General features: G+C 42.9%; 3 protein-coding genes across 6 annotated transcripts in view; 2 read left to right on the forward strand and 1 right to left on the reverse strand.

Moving 5' to 3' along the window:
• Positions 1 to 6,047, forward strand: part of if (integrin subunit alpha inflated) — a 41,911-nt gene extending 35,864 nt beyond the window's left edge. For 2 of the 3 annotated variants that reach the window (XM_002055296.4, XM_070210995.1), the window contains exons 8-13: positions 138 to 212; positions 1,718 to 2,112; positions 2,186 to 3,069; positions 3,147 to 3,390; positions 3,471 to 5,102; positions 5,169 to 6,047. In XM_002055296.4, the coding sequence (XP_002055332.1) occupies positions 138 to 212; positions 1,718 to 2,112; positions 2,186 to 3,069; positions 3,147 to 3,390; positions 3,471 to 5,102; positions 5,169 to 5,258 (3,320 nt within the window). In that variant the 3' untranslated portion in view covers positions 5,259 to 6,047. The remainder of the gene's footprint in view (positions 1 to 137; positions 213 to 1,717; positions 2,113 to 2,185; positions 3,070 to 3,146; positions 3,391 to 3,470; positions 5,103 to 5,168) is intronic. The other variant, XM_015170962.3, reaches the window with a different exon arrangement.
• A 1,022-nt stretch (positions 6,048 to 7,069) lies between these two features.
• Positions 7,070 to 20,419, forward strand: part of goe (gone early) — a 42,002-nt gene continuing 28,652 nt past the window's right edge. The window contains exons 1-4 of one of the 2 annotated variants that reach the window (XM_015170963.3): positions 7,070 to 7,482; positions 15,157 to 15,546; positions 16,600 to 16,950; positions 17,016 to 17,180. In XM_015170963.3, coding sequence (XP_015026449.1) covers positions 15,228 to 15,546; positions 16,600 to 16,950; positions 17,016 to 17,180 — 835 coding nt within the window. In that variant the 5' untranslated portion in view covers positions 7,070 to 7,482; positions 15,157 to 15,227. The remainder of the gene's footprint in view (positions 7,483 to 15,156; positions 15,547 to 16,599; positions 16,951 to 17,015; positions 17,181 to 20,419) is intronic. The other variant, XM_002055290.4, reaches the window with a different exon arrangement.
• On the reverse strand, positions 17,364 to 18,927 carry Twdlalpha (Tweedlealpha). The gene is made up of 3 exons (XM_002055295.4): positions 18,879 to 18,927; positions 17,952 to 18,801; positions 17,364 to 17,886 (listed from the first exon to the last, which is right to left on the reverse strand). Exons 1-3 carry the CDS (start codon positions 18,891 to 18,893, stop codon positions 17,645 to 17,647), a joined length of 1,107 nt encoding a protein of 368 aa, XP_002055331.3. The 5' UTR covers positions 18,894 to 18,927; the 3' UTR covers positions 17,364 to 17,644.

Genomic DNA, 20,419 nt, shown 5'->3' on the forward strand with positions numbered 1-20,419 from the left:
CAACCCAACCACAACCACAATCAAAACCGAAACCGAAACCAAAACCAAACAAACCTTTCAACTCGATTACCAACTCGAAACCAAACTTCTGCTATTATAATAAACTACACAAAAAAAAAAAAACACATAAATAAAAGGACAAACCTACTCAATACCGCCCGATGCCGAGTTTCCATTTAAGCCGCCTTATTATCAGCCCTTCGGCACTGGAGGTAATAATAATAATACGCAAATACGCTTCTCACACCGCAAAGTCAGCAAAAAAAAAAAAAAAGAAAACCTTATATACAACATTGATCAACATTAACCCTTAAACCAAGTGCCTAAAAAAAAAAAATGAACTGAATAAAACATGTACAAATGATCTGAACTATAGAAAAAACGGCGCAAGCTAAAATCGTTTCTCCATTTACCCCCCCAATACATAATGGTGTGTGTGATAATATTACGAATACAACCTTTGAACTCATCCATTGGCGCGCAAGCTGTCGAGTCGGGTCAGAAAGTGGCGTTAACGCGGCTTTTTCCCTGGTCACGATTTGACAGCGATCGCCTATATTCGCCACCACGTACCCCCTGCCCCAACCCTCATCGAACGCTTCGCTAACAACGAGTGCAACGAGGGCTACGAAAACCGCATATAAACGTACCGCCATGCCCGAACTGCCTCGTCACGCACCCAGGCGCACAGACTGCCGCTCTGGTTGTTGTCAGCACCACAGCAATGCTCATAAAACATAAACATAGTACATAGTATCTGGTACATACTTATATTTAAATTTATATAGGTAGCAAGATCAAATATCAAGCGTAAACATAGTAATAACATTTGAACTACTTACGCGCACGGTTAAAGCAAGAGGTTCTTTTTTGTATTGAGAGTGAAGCGCAGCCAACTTAACAAGCGCACTCGCAATCAACTCGTGCTGCCAGATCGCTAGAGTTAGGTATTTGTCGATATGCAGCACTCGTGTCAAGCTGTTCTAGAGTAACTTTAAAGTAAAAAAATATTTTATTGAACTATAAATTATAAATTAATTATTTTTTTGGTCTGCCAATGCAACGTGGCAACGCTGCATTACAATTATGCTGCCACGTTTGCTATGGCAAGGTGGCAACGCTGCAAGTAGAACGTGCATTAAAAAGTGGCAACTCCGCACGAAAATTACTTAAGCCTGATGTTAAAGTGGCTGTTAACTTCAACAGAACTTGCTGCCACCAAAGATAAAGTAGAAAAAGAAGAAGCGAACATTCGTACTCTCTACTAAGGCTCTCTTGCTTTAACCGCCTACCTCACATATTACACCTAAGTTTTAATCTAAGTACTTAAAAACTGCTCATGAGCTTTTTTAATTTGGGCATGAATATCGTTGGCTGTTGGACTATTACTAACCATTGCCCATGGGTTGGGGCCGTTGACAACCAAAAACGCATCGCATGCCTCCACAATTGGGAGCTGGGACTAATCCACAATTAGCGGTAGTAATTGTTGTCGTAATTGTAGACTATTGTAGAACTTGAGAATTTATGATTTGTCTTGCATTGTTCTTGTTGTTGTTATTGTTGTTTTTGATGTTATTGTTGTTGTTATTGTTGTTATCATCCGGCATGCCACTCTAATCGTAGCTAAACACATATCTCACCCAACTGATCCGTAGATACGATCTGTCAAATCGAACCGAATCGCACTCAACCAGTTAACCCGCCATATTCACAGGTCAAGCGATATCGCAGGATGTGACCAAGCCGGAGAATCAGGTGTTCTCCACGGCGGAGAGCACATCGGCCAATGATGATTCCTATTTGGGCTATTCGATGATCACCGGCGATTTTGATGCCGATCGCAGCGAGGATGTGGCCATTGGCATGCCCCGCGGCGCCAATCTGCTGGGCAAGATCGTTGTCAATCGCTGGAACATGGCGAACATATTCAATATAACTGGTCGCCAAATCGGCGAATACTTTGGCTATGCTCTGGCCACCAGCGATGTGGATGGCGATGGCCTCGACGATCTGATCATCGGTGCGCCCATGTATACGGAGCCCGGCAATGTGGAGGGCAAATACGATGTGGGACGCGTCTATGTGCTGCTCCAGGGCGGCACAACACCGGTAAGTCACCAGCATGAGCATAAGGCATAAGTTGGTTCTTTAACTAGGTGTATCCTCTTTGCTGTCGTTACAGTCGGAGCATTGGACGAGGGAGCACATACGCGATGGCTTCCATACCAAGGGTCGCTTTGGCCTGGCGCTGACCACACTGGGCGATGTCAATGGCGATGGCTATGGTGACTTTGCCGTTGGCGCACCCTACGACGGACCCGAGGGTCGCGGCGTTGTTTACATCTATCATGGCTCCGCACTGGGTCCGTTGCTGAAGCCCTCGCAGATAATCAAGGCTGAGCAGCTGGTAGAGGCGGCGCCATATCCGCGCACCTTTGGCTTTGCGCTGTCCGGCGGCGTGGACATGGATGGCAATACGTATCCGGATTTGGCCGTTGGCGCCTATGCCTCGGATCAGGTGTACATATTTAAATCACGCCCGGTGGCCGCTGTCAATGCGGAGACCGTCTTTGCCAGCAGCTCGAAGCTGATCAGCCTGGACGATCGCAGCTGCCAGCTGCAGCGGGATCACACAAAGGTGCCCTGCATGCCGTTGAGCACCTGCTGGAGCTACACCGGCCGCTATCTGCCCAATCAGTTGGACTTTGAGGTTTCCTGGCTGCTGGACGCGAAGAAGACGCGCAATCCGCGCATGTTCTTCCTGCGCGACGAGGGCAAACACATACGCAACCAGACGATACGCCTCAGCTATGGCCAGAAATATTGCCTCAATGAGACCGTCTACCTTATGGACGGTGTGCAGGACAAGCTGACGCCCTTGGAGGTCGAGGCGCGCTACAATCTGCGCAGCAGTCGTCCACTCGAATCGCTCGTCCGCAGACGTCGCGAGGCCCTCGAGCCGGTGATCGATCAGAATCGTGAGATCATTTTACGTGATGCAATCAACATACAGAAGAACTGCGGACCGGATAACATCTGTGAGCCGGATCTGGCGTTGACCGTCACGTAAGCTAGTTGTCAACCTGTCCAAGGGAATAAACACGTGTATATAATGAAATTTAATTTCGTCCTTTCTTCCATAGGGCCGTCGACAAGTATCTGTTTGTCTCGGGCGAGCCGCTCACCATTGAGGTGCTCATCAAGAATAACAACGAGGATGCCTTTGAGGCGGCTTTCTACATGATGACACCCCGGGACTTGCAATACATCAAAGTACAGCAGCTGGGCGAGAAGATTGACCTGCCCATCACCTGTTCGGGGCCCGATAGCAGCAACAATTACACGCTCAAGTGTGATATTGGAAATCCGCTAAAGGGTGGCAATATGGTAAGCCGCTCTCTCTCCCTCCCTCTCTCTCTCTCTCTCTCTCTCTCTCTCTAATCACTTGATTCGTAATGCTCCTCCAGACCCATTTTACTGTCAGCTTTGTGCCCGCGGAGAAAAACACAAACACGTCCAGCTATGACTTCTTCTGGGTGGCCAATTCCACAAATGTGGAACGCAAGAATTCAGAATTCGACAATGTGGGCAGCAAGAGCATCGGCGTCTGGGTGGAAACCGATCTGACCATTAAGGGCACCTCCCTGCCGGACTATCAAGTGTACAAGGCTGCTGACTATAAGGCGCCAGGCAATGCCACCATCGAGGAGGATCTGGGTCCCCAGGTCGTGCACATCTACGAGCTGCGCAACAATTTGAGCTCCTTCATTGAGCGAGCCGTTGTAGACATCTATTATCCATATCAGACCGAATCCGGAGATCCACTCATGTACATACTCAATCAGCCAGAGACGGGCGGCAAGATCAGATGCGACATGATTGAAGTCAACGAGCTAGGCCTCAAACTGAATGATAAACTAAAAAGGAAATCCTATTTGCATGCCCAGGGCGCGATCAGCAATTCGGTGCCGCTCGACGGCCAGGCTGTCGCCGGCAGCGAAGCTGATGGTGGCGGTAGACACTTGCAGATATCGCATGGCAGTCAAACGGGCGGCACGGTTGGCGTCACCGTCGGCAATGACAATCAGCGCAGCTTGACGCCCAAGCAGAAGGAGCTGTTGGAGCGCGAGGATGCACAGGATGCCACCGGTGATGCCTCCTATGTGCACTTGAATCGTGCCAATCAAGCGGATGCCGAGCAGGAGGCAAACATCAATCAGACCAGCGCCAGCTATAGCCTGCCCAGAACTGAGCTGCTCGGACATAGCACACATGGTCACATACAAATGGCATCGCCACAGTTCAGCTCCAGCTCCAGTTCCAGTTCCAGCTATCAATCGCGGCCACAGCAGCAGCAGCAGCAGCAGCTCTATGTGGCAGGCGCTGGCGGCGGCTATGCTGGTGGTCCGGCCGACAAGTCCATCTATGGCGGACGCAGCGGCAACTTCCATGCGGGCACACTCGATCTGGGCGCCATTAATCGCGGCAATGTGGACAATGAGCTGCACAACAGCCAGGCGCAGCAGTTCGGCCAGCCCGCCGTGCAGCATCATGTGGTCTACAGCTCTGGCAGCAAGCCCTATTATGGACGCGAGAACGAGGACTTTTACGACGAGGACAATCAGCAGCAGAAGGCTCTGGGTCAGGGTCAGCATGGTCAGTGGAGCAGCTCTAGTTCGAGCTCCAGCCAGCGACGCTTTAGACGTGAGGTGCCCACCACGATAGAGATGAGATTGGCAAACGGCACCTCACCTTGCCTGGGCGTCCAGTGTCGCCAGCTGCGCTGCTATTTGGAAAATCTGGGCTATGAGGATGCCGATGCCGCGTTTGTGGCCATACGCGCTCGCATGGTGGCCACCACCATGGAGAAGCTGGCGCCAAATGTGCCCCTCAATGTGTCCACGCTGGCGGTGGCCAATGTCACCAATTTGCCCTTCATTGGCACGCCCAAGGATAAGATTGTGAAGACGCACGAGATCTTCTACAAGGCGCAGCCGGAGCCGCTGCAGGTGCCCGATGTGGTGCCTCTGTGGGTGGTCGTCCTGGCCGCCTGTGCGGGTGCTCTCATTTTCCTGCTGCTCGTGCTGCTGCTCTACAAGGTGAGTTGCCCATTAGAACATTCGTTTAGCTGAGACACAAACCAACTGCATTGTGGTCATTTTCAGTGCGGCTTCTTCAAGCGCAATCGGCCCGCGGATCATTCACAGGAGCGACAACCGTTGCGCAACGGTTACCATGGCGATGAGCATCTGTAAAGTGTTTGCGGCAGCAGCTGCAGCGTCAGCGCCAGAAATTGAATTAACAAATACAAAAGAAAAAACGAACAATTAACATCGCACTAAAACAACGTACTAAAACGCAAACAAGAAACGGTTCTAAAACAAATGTACTAAAAACAACGAACGCCCTTAGCCAAGTTTCAAACCGCGCGCGCGTTTTTAAAACGCGACAGCAGACGAAAAATAGAATTCAATTTAAAACAAAACAAAACAATTTATAATTATAATGTGCGATGTTGCGATGCTTTTTTTCATAAACAAAAAAACACGTAAAACTTGCCTAGTCACGAAATTAAGAACTTTCTAAAGCGAAACGGTTTAATTATATATATATATATATATTTTATGTTTTTTTTTTTTTTTAATTAATGATTTTCATGTTCTCCAATGAAACTTGCAAATTTTGAACGAAGGAGTTACAAGTGCTATATTAATCTGTACTAAAGATAACTACGTTAAGTAAGTGTGCGAGTGTGTGTATGCAAGTGTGTGCGTGTGCGTGTGAGTGTGAGTGTGTATGTGTGTGTGCGTGGTTTTTCGAGTGCCTGATTTGAGTTTTGCTAATGTCGAAGGCAAGACTACAATAAAATATTAATGAATTATTATTTTTAAACGCGATTTAATGCTGCCCGCAGAGAAGCTTCGAGATCTGTCTGCACTGCCACGCCCACTGGCGCCAGCAGCCAGCAGTAGCATAAATAATTGAAATTGAAATAATAGGTGCTACTTTAAAGCTTTTTTTCCGCCCCCCCCCCCTCCCCCTCCCCCCTCCCCCCTCACCACGATTAATACATATAACTGAATGTTTTCAGATTGTTGGCGCGCAAGAGCGTTATTTTTTTTTTTTTTTGAATTATTTTCGTAATTCTTAATTTGCAAATAATTTGCCAAACTCAAAGTTTGCCAACTGAAGAAAAAATTTTGAAATGATAAAATGTCTAATGTTATATTCTTTTTCCTCTTGTAATTGTAAAACTCTTTGTGTATATACTAAAAAAACAAAAAACAAAAACAAAAACAAAAAACAATTAAGGCGTTTAATTAATGAATATGCATTTATTTCCACACTACACCGCAAGAAGCGCAGATCGACTTCTTTTGGTGTACTTTTGAAATAATGAATGGGTAGTGTATCCACATAGCTTGTTAGCCGCTGTCCTTTTGTCAATTATTTAAACACAGCTCGCTATTGTTTAATTTATTAACTGTACTTATAAATGAGTGTGTGTTTTTTTTTAATTATTATTATCATTTTTTCGCTAATTTTGTATTAAATTTAATTTTTATCATAAATTTATATAAATAAAATGACGGTAAAATTGTAAAAAAAAAAAAAAAAATTGCAATATGACATTTTCTATGGGTACAAAATATTTAAATAGTAATATTGAAAATTCAAATCAATAACGAGAACCGCCAATGCGATATCCATGAGCTTTTGTCAATGTGCACAGTAAATCTTATCGTGCGATAACAATGCTCACTTTGCGCTTACGTTGCTCCCGTTGCGCTTACGTTGCTGCTCACGGTGGTTCGTGTATTGGCAAAGATGCGCGCCTGCAACTACGAACCCATTTCATTTGAAATTTTCGTTATATTAACCGCACTTTAATTTGTTATATTTTATGTAATTAAAACCATTCAATATTTTCCATACATGTTTTGCCTAAATTCACAGCATGCTGTGTGGCAGGCAACATAAGCAGCGCGTAACTGCATTCGAGTTGCGAGTACGTCACACGTAACATAGAACGGTAATTGCGACGTTCATTTTGTTCTACATTTCACTTTAGTACTCATTGAGAAAGCAACGCTTCGCGACGTGAGCCACGCAGTGGACGGACGTTTGTTATTGTGCGCGTAAAATTGCAACTGTTTTTTTTTTTCTTTATTCAAATATAAACGCATATTAAATTGTTGGTTTCTTTTTGTGTTTGTTTTTTGACTGTGTGCGTGTCTAGAAAGTGCATGGCTCGAAATGAGAGTCTAAGTTGAGAGGCTGTGAGCGCCCATCAAAGTGTGCGAGAATTGAAAAAGCAACAATAAAAACAAAGCGTTCTTTTAGCGTGTATTTAATGTGCGTCGTGTGTTAACAATTATAAGTAAATGCTGCTAAGTGTTTGCTGATTACTCTTTCAGCAATAAATACTATTAACGAGAGTGAAATAGCAACAAAAACAGCAACTAATTCAAATAAAAGGTAAAAGCTAAATTGTTTAAGCCGAGCTTTTAGGTGGCTCAAAGCGTGCGCGCCCGTGTGTGTGTGTTTGTATGTGTTGAGGAATGCAAGAAACAGCAATATGTACAAATGTGGAGCGAGTACATTCATTTCATTGCTAAGAGAGCGCAATTTCAAGCCGTAGTTAACAAGTCAAAAAGTGTCCCTGTGTTTGTGCCTGTGTGAGTGTGTGTGTGTGTGTTTTTTTTTGTGAGAAATGCCGGCACAACCGGTTCGGCAACTCACCAAAGCAAGACTAGCAACAACAAGAACAAAACGACGACGAAGACGAAGGAGAAGAAGAAGAGCAGCAACATGAGAGCCAATGTCAATGCTGTGCAGGCAGCGGCGTCGGCAGCGCGTTATGTCGTTTTCATTGCCTGGGAAGAAGCTGGGTTGCATTCTCTTTTTGATTTCTTTTTTTTTTTTGTGGTTGTTGTTGTTGCTGCAACATGCGCTGCCGCAGCACAAATCAACCACCCACACACAGAGTGCATGTGCGCGCGTATTTCCGAAAAGTAAAATTCCCATAATTAATGCGTAACGGCGTCGACGTCGCCGTCGCGTAGGCAGCATCTGCGCCGACAGCAGCTGCGTCGCCGACGATCAGGGATGCGCAATAAACGCTAGTCTGGTGCGGTGTACATTCGTGTATGTATGTATGCATGTGAGCGTGTATATGTATGCTCAGCTCTGCTTGCGTTGACGTTTCCGTTTCTTTCACTGCTGCTGCTGCTGCTGCCTTTATGCGCTTGCAAATACCGTTAGCTGTTCTTACTTGCTTTTGTTTCCTTGTGCTGGGCATGTGCAAGTGCTGCTTGTTGTTCTCTTTGGAGCTGCGTTTGTCTTTGCCTTTGCATTTGCGCATTGTGGCGCTCACGCACGACTTGAACCCATCGACTCCCCCCACCCCCACAGTTCGTGGTCAGCCGTTATACTGGTTACCTTCTTTTCTTTTGCCCGCATCATCGCATCGTTGCCGAGTGGCAACCGCCTTACCTTAAGAGAGGGTATTACAAATGCATCGCCAAATATGTTATTATGAAAGACACCGATGTACCTGTTAGGTATATATGTATATACATAGGGTGATAAGGATTTGAGAGTTGTGCAATATGGCCAGATACAGATAAAGTAAAGACTGGAAGGGTTCATTCGTATAGATCTTGATTAGTTAATATCCAAAGCTTAGGTTTAATACTATTAATATCAAGGGTATTAAGACTTCGGCACATTAAGATAACGGTTTCTCCTATGTTTTTTGCGATTGTTTTAGAGCATCTGCACACACCTAACTACATACATACATATGTTTACATACATACATATAAACATACTTACATATATACATGTATGTACTTGCGTACATAAATATGAAAACTAACCGCACCCTTTTCCGTTAAACGTTTGAACTTTTGATTTACGCTTGAACTAACAGTGAAGCCGACTTCGATGCGGGATTGTCGTGTATACATATTTATATACATATATATGTATGTATGCATGTATGTATGCATTTATATATCAGTCAACTTCCATTTAGGATTTGTTGCAAACTTATCCCAGCTTGGGAACAGGAAAGATCTTTCACTGAAAAGGCAACAATCTTGTGTTACGTTACGTAGTGTACGTTACGTGACGTAGTAATTTAGCCGCGAATCGGATAAGATTATTTATTATCTAAACTTATATTAAGCATCAAAATGAACGCGAAGTCGATCCATCATAATTTATTTATTTTAAGTTATTTTATTTATTTTGATTTTATTTTGCAGTGTTATTTTATTTTTTTTGTTATACTCTGAGCCCATTAAAAATTGGTATAAGGGTATATTGTATTTGTGCAAAATCCAAATGTATGTATGAAATTTTAGATGTAGGTGTTCCTAGTGCCTGTGCAGATCGAGTTTGTTTCCGACTATCGATAACCGTTTCGATAAAAATCGATATCGATATCCTGTTTTTTGGGCAATTTTGGTAAATAATAAGAGCTACAGTCGCGAAACATGATATGTTGCTTCTAAAATAGAATATATATGCATTTGATGTTCGAAGAAGAGGGTTCAGGGTATCCCCTAGTCGGGAGCTCCCGACTAGAACCTCTTGTTATGTCTGTTTCTGTTGGGGGATATGTATGTAAATTATTATTTGAAAAGAAAATGGATGGAAAACAAAGATAATCGTAACTATGTCAAGTATGCATATATTAAATATTCTCGAGCACTGTAGTATTTACACTATGAAACAATAGGTTCCGTGCATCATAGCGGGCATACACTGTATGTGTGCAAACATATTTTAAAACATTTTGCTGCATATTCTCTTATCAGCTGCTGCTGATCAGACATATTCACCTTGCCTTGTGCACAGCTGAGCGTAAACAGCGCTGTCGCTGCCGCAGTCGCTGTTGGCGTCGCTGCTTAGTAACTACAACTAGGCTGACAAATTGTTGACACATTTATTTCAACAACAACAGCCATTCCGAGCTCTGTTTGTTGTTGTTGTAGTTGTTGCTGATGTTGTGCAAGCCGAGCTGACGGCAAGGTTATCGGTGGGCAGAGCTGCCCAATACGAACGTCAAATAGTTTCTGTCTGTACCTCATGCCCATTAATAATGTGCACAAAAGGGTATAATGAACTTGAGCTAGTTTGCGTAAGAGGCCAAAGGCGCCAACTTTTACCTTAAAAGGTAACATATCAATTCGGACTCGATCTGTCGTGTCAGTCTGTTTTTAATAAGCTGTAAATAGACTTCGATTTTTTTTGTATTTACACATATTTGAACGTCCTCTGAATGCCCTTTCAACAAAATATATATTTAACAATTATGTACTATATGTGACAGATCTTATCACAGGGTATCTACTAGTCGGGCGCTTCCGCTCGCAGCACACTTGTTTGTTTTTGTCGCTGTTCCGAGTATCTGGAAACACTTTTTAATAATGGGCGACGATGTTCGGTGCACCATTAAGCCAAATTAAATGTCAATAGCACAAAGTGAACAACATTCGAAACGTGCAACAACAACAACAACAAGAACAACAACAACAACGTTAACAATCAAGCGAACTTCTCTGGTAGAGTAACAAATGAAGTTTAGACATTAAAGCTCACTGCGGCATATCAACGTCTAAATACCCTGCAAACAGGACAGGCATTCAATGAAGTAAAGTAAGGGATATTTGATTTTCCCAAATGTAAGCTCAGTTGTTTAAATAATACAATTTTCGTAATGCAAAGATAAGACGCAGGATTCATAATTCAAAAATGTTTAATTAAGCCTGTCAAATGTTCAACTTTTGTTAGAATTAACGTAAATGTGTTCATACACATGTCCGAACAATGTAGATAAGATTGGGAACATAATAAAACGAGTTATTGCTGAGTTAGGATTAGATAGCTTACAAATAAAAAGAATCGAATAAGCGAATGTAAATGAAACAAGCAAAACCCATTTTTGATCGATTCTTTCAATGATACAGTCCTTTGATCAGGCGCACAGAATAACAACAGATGTCTCCTTTAAAGCGTTACATAGCTCTTGGATAAAGTGAAATACCCCTTTTGTAGAGTATAGAGTATATCATAACAAATTGTAGCTCAATAACATGACAAGCTGACAGCTGATCAGCTCGACAGGTGCGCAAATCTGACAGCCAATTACGCACGCCGTCAAATTGAATTTCCATGCGTTTAATTTGTATAACATTCAATATGAAATGTGTTTGAATGTGGCATGTTGTCGTGTGCACGCTAAACAATGTGTGTGCCACTGTGATTATTCAATTTGTGGCTGTCAAATTGGCAGTCGGCTTGGTTTTATTTATTTGAGCCAGCCCCTGTGATCGCCAGCAAGTTGGCATAGTTAATAAAATGCTGCCCGGCTCCGAATGGGGTTCAACTTATGAGACCATTTATGGTGAGCCAAAGCGAATGTCACGTGGGCTGAACTGGTTGAGGTGAGCTGAGGTGTGGGATGTGCAGATTTATGTGTACATAAATGCAAATCTCGGTGCCAAAAATGACTCTAGAACTATAAAAATCAAGTAAGTGTGCTCTAGTCGGGAGTGCACGACTTGGAGGTACCCTCAACCCCGCTGTCGATACAATTATTTGAACTTCCTTCTTTAAATACACTCACAAAATTACACACACACACACACACCCAACCTTATGCTGGATAAACTTCGGTGCTTATGGTCCGATCTTTGCAAAAATTTTAAGGACTTGAGCATGTCATACAAAAGTCTATATAGCCCTTAGCCCAAGGCTATATTTTTAGGTGCTGCTGCTCGTTATTCAGTTGCTCTGGCTTAAATAAAGGTTCTTGGCTAAACAAGTCTTTTCACGAGCTACATTTTTATATTTTGAAGTCTAGAATGTTTTAAGTACCAAAACTGTATTAATACAGCCTAATTCTGAATATCTGTATCTGACTCAAATAATAATATACCACCAATGGATGTTCAAATGTTGTTCCTCCTCTAAGTGAGGCTTGACTTTAAGCAAATCAAGAATTGCGTCGCAAAAGCAGCCAGTGTCAGGAATCCACCCCCTCGACGACAAGGCAGAAAGAAGACAACGCAAAGTGCGCAGCACTTTGAAGCTCTGATGTGGCAATGTGTTGCAAGCTGTTTGTTGCCTTAACGGAGTGCAACGCAATAGCAGAAGCCAAAAGCAAAGTCGAGCCAAGCAGGAAGCCGCCTAAATTGGGTCTAACCCGGACGTTTAATGCGGCATAAGCATTTTGGCTGGAACACTTGCACAGGGCTTACCATTTAGAAGTCGAATCAAGCCACACACAAATAAATTTATATATATATATATCTTTCAATTTTCAAATACGAGTGTCTGTGTGCGTGTGTGTGTTGTTTTTTTCGACTTGTATTGGAGCGTGTGCCTATTATTCAAAGTGCCATTGCGGCACTTTTGCTTTGATGAACGTCGGCGTCATCGCTGCGCCCCATTAAAAATCATCTTGCATTTGCATTTTTTATTATTATTATTATTTTTTTTTGATTTTTTTTTTTTTTTTTGAACATAAATTTTCGCTATGGTCAGCTCAAGGTGCAAAGTGCAAAAGAAGATATATGTGTATATCAAAAATAAACAAAATTGAATTTGGAAACGCGGAAATTAATAATGCGACAAATCGCAGCTCAACAATGATTAATCCGCAGTCTCGTAGCTGGCAGCTATGCGCATAATTACAGTGCTCTAGACACGGATAAAGTGTGATTTATTGACGAGCATTTGTCAGCTCTGATTAACCTACATGTCAGCAGATGATTAACCTACATAGCAGCCCATAATGCTTGATTAATATGTGATTAAGAACAGAGTATGCAAATATTCAGCATAAATATATTCGTAGCATGCAACTTATGTGTGCATGCTCATGATTAATATTGATTATTTGAAGCACACAACTTGTCAACCAAAATGGGCTTTCATATCATGTAGCAGATGTCAGAATGTATCGAATGTACGTGTCATATTTTAGAGATGGACTCGTGCTAGTGTTGTTCAATACAACACGAAACACGAGCTCTAAGCTCAAATGGTCAACTGGCATTAATTTGCAACAGATTTATGTAAATTCGTCATTTCGCGACATGCTGTTTGCTATTCGATTTGCAATTTAACTATAATGTTAACTAACGGTTAAATAAGGAATTCGGGTTGAAGTACAAATGAAGAATCTTGCCTTCGATTTTAAACTGACTAACTACAGTTACTTATCTGCTTATTACTTAACTGAGTTACGTTCCACATTGCCAACGTATTTTGGGCCATGGCCTTTTGAAGTGGTCCTTGGCTCGATAAAGAGTTTGTGAGAGAGAGAGAGCGAGAGCAATAAAGAGGGAGAGGGTGAAATACTTGATAGTAGTTCGGGGGTTTCATTAAAAAAACCCTTATAATTATTACGTATGCACATTATTTTTAATTAAAAAAAAAATAACGCTAAAAAAACTACATAAATTATTTAACTTAGTTTCTTTCGAGCTCGATAATGAATACATTTCATTTGGCCCGGCCCAAAGTAATCTGAGATTGTCGCACAATCGCGCCGAGATAGACGCATTCTTTATTGCTTAGTGCCAATGAATAAAAATGGGCCTGAATTAAGCAATAATCGCTCTGCCGATAAGATAGCCCTGAGTGGCTCACTTTGCTTGGCCTGTTGCTGCCATTAGCTCCCTAGCCTAGCTACATTGCGTAATCCAGCCGCAAGTTTCAAACTGACCATCTCATATCGGGATCTCAGAAGCTTTGCGGGCCTTGCAATGATATGATAAATCATTCAAGTCCAGCACAGTCATTGATGGTCACCTAATCTGCCTGCCCCTTCCGTTGAGTTATCGTTGGTAAACATATACCCTGCAGCCAGAGGCAAAAAGGGTATATTCAAGTTGTCTACACTTATGTAAATGATATAAGACTATATTTTCAATACCATATAGTATATATATTATTGATCAGGGCAATGAACTGTGCTCTATTGTAGAAGGGGATCATTCCATTAATCTTACAAATTTAAATAGCCTTCGCATTCTATTCAGATTTATCGATAAATATCGATCATTTTAAAGTCCAGTTACACTCAGACTATAACATATTTTGTATTCTATTCTACTCTTCGACTGGAGGGTATCTTATAACTGATCAATCCCCAGTTTCAAATGCACCCCAAGCTGACGTTGTGGGTGGCTGCTCGCTCTGAAGATTATATGACAAACTGGCTATTAAATTACAAATTGTAAACTATTTTAAGCGCAGCTGCCCAGAACGAGCCCCCAGCGTAGCCGCCCCAAAGGCGTAGCAATAATATGTTCTCCTTAGAGGTGGACGAGTTGCGGCACGCTGCCATGAAAGATCTGGAGTGTTAAAGATTTGTGTGTCAATGGGCAATTATAATTGGTGGGGTTTTTGCATTTTTAATTACGTGCACGTCCCCAGCTAATTTGGTCAATTAAAATTTATGCACAATTGTGCACAAATCCGCTCTATTTATAGATAGATTGGTCTATATAAGGGATTTGCAAGTGAGAATGTCAAAAGAAACAAAGAGACGTCGCCTGAGCTGGCTCGCAAATTGGCAGCAATTGTTGTCAATTTAAAATTGAAAAGAAGTCAACTGTGGACAGGAATATGCACAAGCTATATGCACGTAAATATCTGCAAACGCTAATATATACAGATACAGATACATATTTATATATGTGTATACATGGATCTTTATGGCACGCAACGTACACATATACCAGATACCAGATACCATATCCCATATATATATGGCCAGCTGACTAACTGAGTGGGCGCTATCTCAGAGCAATTTCTTATATTACTTATCTGCGATGCTCTACATAGTCTTTGTGTGTATGTGTGTGTGCTCTGTTTGACTTGTATATCATGTCTCAAGGTAATCTTTTGATAATCAAGCGTCACGTTAAGCTCCAGACACGCTGATAAAACGACAACGACCAACCGACTGAGCAACTACTCATATATATGACTATCAATTGCCATATACTACATATGTTGAATTTGCGCCCCTTGCACCCATCGGCCATATGGCCAATTATAAGTGTCTGAGATTTGAAATAATTTATTTCTGTATGCGCATACATTGTTGTTTTCTTTTTTTTCTTACAGTTAGCCTAAAATGCGCTTAAATTAGCGCAGATCAAAGTATTCTTTAAGGGACAGAGTGCTTTAGAGACAGCATGGCCCTGAATCAGGGCAAGTATAAGCCGACAATCTGTGCCATCGATGAGGTGGACGATCGCAGCTACAAGCTGCACACGAGCCAGGATGACGAGCGCATCGACGGCCACGGCAGCAAGCAGCAGATCGAGGGCAGCGAAACGGCTCCGTTGACCACCAATCAACAGAAACTGCATATGGAGGAGGCTGGCCTGACGCCCAAGGAGTTGGAGGCGGCACGCAAGGAGGCGCTCAGCGATGACAGTGCGGTGGGCGGTGGGGTAACGCCCACAGCGAATACACCCAACTCGACGCATGCATCCGCCAACGGACTGAGAGGTGAGACACGGACAGCGGCAGTAACAGAATCAGCTGTTGCGACAGTCGAGATAGAGAAAGAATTGCGATTCATTTCATATTGTTTTCACTTTTTAAACCTATCCATAATTACACATTTTTATATATTACCGCGTATAACCCGACCTTGCCCGTGGCACGTATAAAACATTATACATTTTCTCAAAAAACTTTGAAAATGATTTTGAAACTAATCAGACTGCAAATAAATAACTTTTATACAATCGTTTTCCGCCAATTTATCGCTGTTGCGGGTGTGATTTTCCAAATCGTACGAATACAAACAGATATAACATTCCAAAATCAGACGTCATTTAACTGAGGTATTAAAAAAAAAAAAATTATCGTAAAAGTTATGTTTTCCAACCGTTTTTCACCAAAATGGGTACAATTTTTTGCCATGTAGTCCAACTGAGCCTAAAGGTACAAAGCGTAATTCGCACAAAAATGGATGCTCATTATTCCAGCAGCTGCTTAGCGTTCAACCTAGCAGCTGTAGCTACCGACTTTACAAACGATTGCTAATAGCAGAGACCTACAATTTTTGCCCCTATCACGTAGGCAATGCAATTTGTCGAGTTCAGTTTATTTTCTCATCATTTGAGCCTTTTAACAAAAATGGCAAGAAACGGAGTCGTTTCGAGAGTCAAAACTTTCTTGAAGATTGTGCTACCTTTTTAGACTCGCAAGTATCCCTATCATCGATTTGACTAAGGGGCAAGGGGAGACATCACAATTTATGACAAAAATTGGGTTATAACATTATTGACTCGTACGGATCACGACTTTCGACTGGACCAGACGATATTACATACATGTCAAATAAGAAAGGATCCAGAGTTAATTTTAATTTAATTTTTTTTTTTTAATTTTCAATGGATTTTCAAATATATATTCGTAATGAATGCATGAAATGTTATGAAAATAAATGACAATAGCTTTTAGAAACACGACTAGATCACAGCATCCATCCTAATCATGATCATATTTTATGCACATATCATCCTTTCATGCCACGATTCGCATGGAATATAGCCTTGCTGCTTCCAGGACGACGCTCCTTTGACGCACTGATGAGCCTGTCGCGCAAGCGACGCATACTATATGTGGCCACCGCCTGCCTGTGCGCCCTGCTCCTGGTGATCATCTTCATGCTGCTGGCCTTTTGGCCCGAGGTGCCATTTTACATGCGTGCACCGCTCTGCCTGCAGCGGGAGTGCGTCGAAAGCAGCCGCCAGCTGCTGCTCTGGGCCAACACATCAAAGAGCGCCTGCCACGAGACTTACGAGTGGGCGTGCGGCAACTTTGCCGACGAATACGCCAAAGGCGATTACTATGTGATTAAACGAGGCGAATGGAACTACAAGACTTACAATGAGTATCAGGGTAAGAGCTATACTGTTTTTAAGCCTATGTATTACCTACAACTCACTTTGCTCACTTTCATTTAGAACTCAACGAACTGAATCGCTTCATATCCATGCTGCCCAATGTCGCTGAGCGAGCCTATTCGGTGGAGTCTACCATCAGCAGTCTCTATCGCAACTGCCGCGACATCGACGCCCTGGACAAGAGTCAGTCGGATCTGCTGCTCAAGCAGGCCATCAAATCTGTCGGTGAGTTGTCATAACGTTTTCTCAATTTCAGTTCCTAAATTTTACATTTTGGACTTTCACTTGATCTTTTTTCGCTGTCGCTGCTCGGGTGGCAATATAATGAGAGATTAGTTAGACATTTGTTGGATTTGAAGCGATCAAGGATTTTCAACATTCCTATTCATCTATCTACTATCCCTATTTGTTATACGGCAGTCAAGGGACTCGGGCGCCCCAATAATGTCAACTCTATTACGCTTAAATGTTTTCAAATGTTATTTTTATTTACTTTGTTATTTAAAGCGTTAAAACAATTTTTAAGTTTTCTCAATTACAACTGAGATATGCCATATATGGACACTTCCACGTTACAATGCTTGTTCATCAGAGAGTTATTTTATTAGGGAGCATAAAAAAAAACACTGTATAGACTATTGCAACTAAAGTAGTAAAAAAAATAATTGTTAGCTGCTGCTGAAGCCTATCTAATGGCTAGGCGGCAAATATGTCGAGCTCTGGCTGCCTCTGTGTACATTGCCCAGTCCGATGCTGCTGCTGCCGCTGCCGCTGATGATGCCATGGCTGCCAGATTGGCCGCTGTTGCTAATGACAGTTTGGCCGCCAGCAGAGCCGTTGCTACCGGCATCCAATATGCCAACGACAGATTGGGCAGGTGCCACGCCGCCATCGGTGTGCTCCGAGGTGCCCTCGATGCGATCGTATTCGGCTGTGTGATGGAAATATGTTTAAGAAAAAGGGCATTCAGAAATGGTGTCTGTGTGGCAAACTTACCCTGAATCTGCTGCTGGGCATGAGATGCCTCTGCTTCGGTTTTGTACTTGATAAAGAAGACTTCGGGCTTGCTGGGAATGGTGGGCGCAGGTGTTGCAATATCGTTGACCTCGAGCGTAGAGTCCTTCTTGCTGAGCACATAGATGACAGTCTTCTCCTCCTTGGGTGCATACTCGGCCGATAGCTTTACGTTGGCGTTGCTCGACGAGGGCGCCTTGATGAAGACGACGCGATAGTTCTTCTGGGGACGACCAATAACCAGATGCTTGACACGCTCCAGATTCTCATGCTCTTCGGGCGCGGCCACAGTTATGAACTGTTTGTGCACAATCGGTGCTTCAAAGGCAACGCGTTGCTCCTCCTGCTGTTGATGCTGGTTGTTGGGCGCCTGGTAGCCGGCAAGGCCCCCGAAACCAATGTTGGGCGTGGGTCCAAACCCGGCGAAACTGTTCGCGGCACTGTCAACGCCGCCATAGCTGGCGCCGCCAAAGCCAGAGGTGGTACGTCCGCCATTGTAGCCGCCGCTGCTTTGGGTATAAGTGTTGCCCACAAATGGAGCAGCGCCACCATAGTTCGAGGATGAGCCGCCGCCAAAACCAATCGTGCTGCCGGGCTGACCATATCCCGAGCCGGCGCCGGAGCCGCTGCTGCTTAGCAGAGAGCCAACACTGGCACCCTGGAAGGCACCCAGTGGTCCATAGCTAGCAACATTTTGGGCGGCGCTAGGTGCGCTGAGAAAGGAGCCACTGTGACCGCCACCGCCCGTGGTGGTCAGAGTACCAGAGACGCCGCTGCCATAGTTGTAGCCTTGCGGCTTGGCCTGTGCCAAGGCGAGGAGCGTGCAAAGAGTCTGTTACGTAAAAGGAGTAATTGTAGATCGTGACAGGCAGCTGGCAGGTAATCCTTGGGTTATCCTTAAAGCCTTACCACAAAGAGACGCATGTTGGAGTTAGACTTGGTTGAGCTTCAGTTGTTGATTAACTGTTGCTGCTCCTCGCTGCCATTTGGGTTTTTATAGTTGATTATTTAGGCCCCAAAGCGATTCCCTCCTCAAAATACTCAATATTCAATATACACTATTCATATTTCTGTTGTTGTTGCTGTTGTTGCTATCATTTTGTATTTTTTTTCTATAATATCGTGGCTAATTAATTGCTCAATTATTTGGCTATGCGAACCTCTGACATTTGATTTGATGATCTACTCGACGCTCGTATCGCCCTCTCGCTCGCACTCCCACTCGCACTCGCATTCGCATCAGATCTCATCTGGCTTCCTTTAATGTGACCTGTTGTGTTTGATGGCTGTTGTTGCTGCTGCTCTTCGTGGCCATAAATCAAAGCTTCAAGTGATCAGTTTGGAGCTCTCCACCGGCCATTGACAACGCATCAACATTAGCTTAAACAAACTGATTAAACAATCAAACAACATCTCTCTTGGTTTCCGTTGCAGTTTTGTCTTTGCAGCTAGATGCGAACTCCTTGAGATCTCGAAATGATCGATTGCTTAATTAATTTATGTGCAAAACGCAGCGAAACGCGAATCAATTCTATCATTATTTGTTGTCAGCTCACGATTAAGGCCATCTACATGAGTTAATATAGGGGCTAAAATAATTACGCTAATCAACTAAATCATAACAAACAATATCATGATTGCCATCATAACGCACCGAAAACATCCCCTGAAACCATTAAATAAATCTAATAATTTATAAATTAAATTGATCTGCCTTTAAAAACTCTGAATTAATTTTCCAAATGCTCTCACTCAAATCCTTCTATTTCTATCCCCGTCATCGATGTTCGAGCCTAAAAGACCTAAAAAATTTTTACCTCAAACAAAAAGTTTTCAAGATAGAGCCTTTTATTTTGGATATTTATCCCACTTGCTCATTTTGTCATGGTAAGTGCTGTAGGGTATCTCGTAGTCGTGCACTCTCGACTAGCACACCCTTACTGGTTTACTGATAATGTTATTAATGTACGCAATTTGTCTGCTGTCTGGGCTCAAATGTTCAATAGAACGGGTTAAATGTTTGCCATTTTATTTCCCTCCAAACAAATTCTCTGGGATTTTTTCTTGAAGATTATACGCACCTTACTTCCGCAATGGGATTTGTGTTTGACGTACTCTGCCATTGCTAATAAGTATTTAATTATGTGTAGGCCCCCAAGCGAGAGCAAAAGATTCGTCGAATAATGTTTCTCATTCGCCAAACTTAATTATATTGATTCTAGGCTAGTTCATGGCACACAGACAATTAAATCACAAGCCACATGAATGGATCAAAGTTTGGTGTTATTCCATAATATGATTCTTTTTCTAGACGAAGTGCTCCGATAATTTAAATTTTAATACCCTGTACTTATTAAAATATGTAAAGAGGCTATATGTCTCCTTTTCTATAATTTAATTAAATAAGTGGCAATTAGGGCTCAGGGCATCCTATAATGCGTTTAGTATCC

This window comes from Drosophila virilis, chromosome X (genome assembly GCF_030788295.1).
Source record: "Drosophila virilis strain 15010-1051.87 chromosome X, Dvir_AGI_RSII-ME, whole genome shotgun sequence".
In the NCBI taxonomy this organism is placed as follows: Eukaryota; Metazoa; Arthropoda; class Insecta; order Diptera; family Drosophilidae; genus Drosophila; species Drosophila virilis.